The sequence below is a fragment of the Prinia subflava genome, chromosome 5 (genome assembly GCF_021018805.1).
Source record: "Prinia subflava isolate CZ2003 ecotype Zambia chromosome 5, Cam_Psub_1.2, whole genome shotgun sequence".
NCBI lineage: Eukaryota > Metazoa > Chordata > Aves > Passeriformes > Cisticolidae > Prinia > Prinia subflava.
This window is the reverse complement of record NC_086251.1, coordinates 20395980-20402086: the sequence shown is the minus strand read 5'-3', so window position 1 is coordinate 20402086 and position 6107 is coordinate 20395980. Positions and strand designations below refer to the sequence as shown.

The window sequence follows — 6107 nt, the reverse complement described above, 5'->3', positions numbered from 1 at the left end:
CCATAAGAGCAGGGATTTGTTTCCACGTCATCTTCTCCATGACGTTCTGAATTATCTGGTGGGTACTCTCCATATTAAAATTATTTTCCTTCAGTGGCATTGTGTGTATATAAGTGTATACCAGTATACCTCCGTGCATTAACAGAAATATACTTTTACCCATAACGATGTCTGAGTCAGATCTGCCTGCATATCTTTTCATTTCTTCAGTCTTTATCTCATTCTTCCACAACCATTATCAACAAATAATTACTGTTCCTTTTACAGCCATGAGAAGTGAACATCAGCCCTGAACATTAACAACATCCAAGCTTTCACCTCAGCCAGCCAAGGAAACGACCCTTCAGTTTCCATCCCCAGTGGAAGGATTATTTACTTCTCATAAAACTCAAAAAGTTCCTAAAACAAATAGTTCCTCCCCATAACTGAGGATCCATCAAGACTGTGGAGAGAAACGCTCAGTATTCCTCTGGCAATACCAAAGGTAGCCACAAGTTCAACACAGATTAGCTGGCTGACTGATAAGGATGCACATCTCTGCTGCACTTCAGACATCAATGAAGTCGTTACTACAAAGGGACTGGGGAGATGCATCACACAGCCTTCACTTCCCGTGGGTTCAGCCACTGTCAGAGACTGCAGTTCAAAATCCTTGGCAGTCGGTAGGGAGAAAGCTGTTCCCTCCTGCAGCAGCCCCTCAGTCCATCCCAAGTAGCACTCCACGTTTCCTGTTCCATGTGAGTGTTTTGCCTTTAATTCTTTTGGAAAACAGGAAAAATGTTTAGAAAAGGCCATAAAGAGAAAAGATTAATGTCCCTTGCCAACCCCTGCTGAAAATATTAAATATTAAACAGAATACAAGCTACAAGAGGAAAAGATATATTTTATTCAGACTTCAAACCACCTCACAAACACTAAAACAATTCCAGGTAACTAACTCCATGAGCAAGTATAAAATTTAACATGCACATAAAGTATGTTCTTAAAAATGACAACCTGGTAATGGCTAAGAGGAAAATATGCCTCCTCTGTGAAAGGTAATCAAATTTGGTACAAGCCAAAAACAACCACAGGGGCAGGCCAATAAAATGTCATGTACAGAAAATGTAGCCTAAATTGCCTAATCTTCACTGTGATATTCATGCCTGTTAACAAAGAGTAAAAATCTAACTCATGAGTGGTGTAAATGTAAGTGAATTATTCCCATTTCTCTGTATAAGATGAATGTCACTAAAGAGTTCCAATTTTGTTGGGTATTCTGCAGAAAAGTGTTTCTTTATATCAAAGGAAACCATATAATGACTATACTGAATGACACTTATGGAGCATAATAGGTACTCTGAACATTTGGTAAGAATCATCTGCTTATGAGAGAAGGAACTGAATGGCTGGATGTATCCCCAATGTACAGTGAAAAATTGATAATGAAATGAATAGAAAATGCACTTAAGAGATTCCAGAGCTGATGTGGCCTGAAGAATATTACAAACCCCTAGACAAGTTTTCTCATTGACTCTACTGGCTACAGGACTCCCACAAGACTGATCTCTAGCTCGTGTGACTCACGCCTTTCTAAAAAGCCGCACACAAAAAGCACCTAATTCACCACTCCACAAAGCAACAAATGTTCACCTTTATGGCTGATACTTTGTCTGCAGGATAGCAAACTCTGCACAGAGAGATCTCTCACGCAGAAGGTTCCTTACATTATCTTTGGTACACATACATATGTTAATGAGGTTGTCTCCCTTATTTTTCTGTTGAGGCTTTCAAAGGCTGACCTTGCTATCATTTTACAGTACTTCTCCTTTCCTTTCTCCCAGATTTGTTATGGAGCTCTTCCAGAACTTACTTCTTATGCTTTTGATTTATATATATCATCTGTGTCCTTCAGAAGAAGATGAATTAATAATTAGATCTGTTCAGAATTTTTTTAACTTTAAGGTAGCACTGGAAAACTCCAGCTGGATCTAAACCATTTAATTTTAAATACCTTGGGTCCAGCAAAATACTTTATTGAATTAAAATAAATTCACATTTTTAAAAAGTTTCAGAAAACCCAGCAGAATCTGCTACACAGCCAATGACATTTTAAAAAACATTTGAACTACAGCAGAGGTATCTTTTTGAGTGTAGGTGTTAAAAAAATTTCTCATTACCTTCCACCAGCAAGGTCCTGTACAAACCAGTTTTTCTATACAACATATTTGTAATTTGGTATCAGTCTTGTTAGCTATCTTCTGTGAGATCTCTTTCTTTTCTGGTTTTTGGGTTTTTTTTTGGTTGGATTTTTTTTTTTTTTTTTGGACTCTCACTCTTAAATTATATCCCCAGTCAAGGTAAATACCATTCCTCAAAACCAATGCTATTCAGATTTCAGTTGAGCATGGTTTACAAAATCAGTGATCCAGAAAATCTCCTTTGGAACATCTGAAGGCCTTTCTTTGCTTTTAGAAATTACTGTAATGAAACAGCCAATCGGCCACAGAAAATTCATCCACAGCCTTTAAATAAACCTCTGCTTTGGTGCCCTGTTAGTCTGCTCAGGCACTCTTCCCATATTTATCATGCTAACCACCCACTTCAGAAATAATAGAGAGAGGTCAAGGACAAAATGTTGGTCAGTAAACTTCAGTGAATGCAGGTATACCGGAAAAGGACCAAGAATACAATGCAGTGTTGTGATGTTAAACCAAGCCTCAACAGCAAAGCTTCTACAGCTAGCTGAAAACAAAGGATTCTAAACTCCTCAGAGAAGTAGTACATACTACCTTGTGTCAGAGATGCACACTCTCCTCTCCCACCCATATAACTGACCTTTACTCAAATCCAGCTTGCTGTATTTCAGTGATGCAGACTGTAAGCTATAAGCTGTTATTTGGAATCATCTCCTGTGAAAAAATGTAATATCTGACAGCCTTTCAGTGCCAATTCCTTTAATGGATGAGATTGCTATTTTTTCCTCTGTGGAGAGGGGGGTGATTTGAGCAGTTACTGTTTTAATTTTAGGAGTTGTACCACATCAGATTTGATTTACACAAAAAGTTTGTTGGAAACAGGAGTATTTATTTTCTGCAGAACTGAAGTAACGACAGAGAAAAAAAAAAGTTCCCAGATTTATTCACTCATGTATCTCTATACATTTAAAGAATTCATGGACTAATGTGTCAGCTGTTAAAAAGCTCTTAATTGTATTACTGAAAGAATGAGGTAAAAGGCAGCTTTAGTACCAGTTTTGTACTACTCAGGAACCAGGTCAGTACCAGATGTAAGCAAGAGTAGCCACTTTGCTATTCTGAAATCCACCAGCTTGTTTTGCTTCCATGGAGAAGACACTCCAGCACACCTATCCTGAGCCAGTACATGATCCAAGGCACCTTGACAGAATAAATGACAAATCTCAGGGATGTCATTTACTGGCCATGCAGATAAGAACACTAAATAAGGGTACAACGAGGAGCTACATTCATCCCATATAAAGGTCATTCCAACTGCCCTGCACAGAACACCTTTGACTCAGTCTTCAGGTAGTGCTGATTTGACATCTGTACCCATTTTCTCTTCAGACAACTCCATAATGGCCTTCAGCTCAGCTTCAGAGAACTTAGGGGTCAGTGCCACATTGTCATAATCAAATTCTTCATCAAGTGAGAATGGTTGAACATCATCGCCCAGTAGCTGTAATGAGGAAAAAGAGATACATAAATAATATTGCTGCAAGTGATAATAAGGAAGCTCAAAATATAAACTTCTAATTAATATTTAATTAAACTATTTTTTCTGACTCTAGCACTCTCAGCTGATTAAGCTCTTTTTAAGTAAAAGAATAAATTCAATTATTTGTTTTGACCTAATTTAAGCCATTTAATGTGCCCCATTTGTACTGTACTGTATCTGAATGAATGTCGTTAGCTAATTTTGCTCAAGGCAAGGAATCTTAAAACCTCCCTTGCACACATCTATTATATTCCTACCACTTGTAGCAGCAAGGCTGTGGGGATATGGACATGTTATATGCAGCTATGTTAAATTTCAAAGACAGATTCCATACCATCCAAATTTGGGCTAGCATTACATAAAGCTTCAGCATACAAATATCTGATACTAATATAACATGCTTCCCAGAACACAGCTTCAAGTGAAGGAAAGACCTGCAATGAGCAAAATGACTCATAATCAATTTTCAGACTCCAATTTTTTTTCTCACCGTCTCAGAGACATGGAATTGGCTAGTTTGCATTTCTTGCATGATGAACATAAGAATCTTACTGCATTTGCCAATATGTGCTTTGTTAACATATTGTATAGCATTTCTGCATTGCTTCTGGTTGAAATATCCTAGAATAAACACTCTGCCTATAAAATACAACAATGAAAACAAATAACTATGGCAGGCTCCATGCTGATAAGAAACTGCAGGGGGCCATGACATGAAAGGTTTATGGTAAGCAGTTACATAAAATGAATTCCAGGGCAACACAGGAGACACATCTTCAATATTAAAACTGTGTAGGAATGTTCCTTATCCTATAAGAAGTTAATATAAGTTGTCTAGAAATGTGTTTCAAAGATTTAAGTAGTACAGCACCAAATCAGCAAAACACTTAAACACATGCTTATTTTTTCAAACTCTGACAAGTCCTCAGTGAAGTCCATGCCTACTGATGTATATAAAATTAAGAATACATGTACTATTTGCTGAAGAGCAGGAAGAACACTCAGCATCCTATGGTCACTGCTCAGTTTAGAAGGCACAGTATCCTGCACAATTTGATGTGACATTTTGTAAGAAGAAGCACTGACACAGTTAATGCCATCTAGTAGGTCAGAGAAGTGGTAGCTGGATTCCTTTCTGGTGGTTGAGTACCTGATAGACATGGCAGAGAGCATTTGGGCAGTATCTGCATCCTTTTTTAATAAACTGTAATGTGGCATGAATAATCAGGAAATAATTTTTCTGGGATTGTATAATTTCATTAATCACTTTCAAAGGATCTGGCTTACATGTTGGAGCAGCCAAATAATCCTGGATGTAGATGTGTAGACACTTATAAATGGGAAAAACTTTGTAGATAGAGTTGGCCTGGAAAACACTATTCATTCTGCATACAAAGATTATGTCCATATGTCCTTATGTCCATAGACTACTTCAGGTAAACCATCATTAACTTTTATAAATATCCCATTTGAAAAACGTTAACAGGAGATAAAGCCTGCACACAAACTCTCATTCCCATTAGAGATAAAGCAAACTCCTTGACCTCCTCAGCATACTCATGCTCATTTTCATCTTTTCCACCACACTGCAAGGCAAAGCCTTGTAGAATTCCTTGGCAGTAAGATTACTAGCAACTGGGTAACAAATGGTAGCAGCAACCAGGGTTCTACTACTTGTTTTTCATTTGCAGAAATCCAAAACACTCTTCTAAAATACAATGCAAGGCACAAATATCTTTCAGGTATTTTGGTTGTAACAATATTTTTTACCACATTGTGCTGGTTTTGACTGGGGTAGAGTTAATTTCCTTCACAGTGGCTGTTATGGGGCTGTGTTGTGGATTTGTGCTGAGCACAGGGTTGGTTATACAGAAATGTTTTTGTCATTGCTGAGCAGGGCTCACACAGAGCCCCTTTTCTGCTTTTGGTACTGCCCTGCTGGGGAGGAGGCTGGGGGTGCATGGGAGGGGGGGAGGAGACACAGCCGGGACAGGTGACCCCAAGTGACCAAAGGGATATTCCACACCACATGATAAGTAATCAGTGCATAAAGTGGGAGGAAGAAGGAGGAAAGGGGAGTTTTGAGCAATGTCCTTTGTCTTCCCAAGTGATTGTCATGTGTGGTGGGGCCTTGCTCTCCTGGGGATGGCTGAGCACCTTCCTGCCCATGGGAGGCAGTGAATTAACTCCTTCGTTTGCTTTGCTTGTGTGTGTGGCTTTTACTTTCCCTATTAAACTGTCTTTATCTCAACCCATGAGTTTCTAGTTTACCCCTTGTGATTCTCTCCCAACCCCACCGGTGGGGAGCAAGCGAGTGGCTGTGGGGCTGGGTGTCTGCCCACGGTTATCTAAGAAGAGTTCAATAAGCCTTTATAGGGATTTTACAAAAG

The 6107-nt window shown here is 38.8% G+C and overlaps 1 protein-coding gene across 1 annotated transcript in view; it reads right to left on the bottom strand.

The window, feature by feature from the left end:
• Window positions 1-863: 863 nt before the first annotated feature.
• Window positions 864-6107, bottom strand: part of IFTAP (intraflagellar transport associated protein) — a 30093-nt gene continuing 24849 nt past the window's right edge. The window contains 2 exon segments of the mRNA XM_063398332.1: window positions 864-3552; window positions 3554-3678. Coding sequence (XP_063254402.1) covers window positions 3483-3552; window positions 3554-3678 — 195 coding nt within the window. The 3' untranslated portion in view covers window positions 864-3482.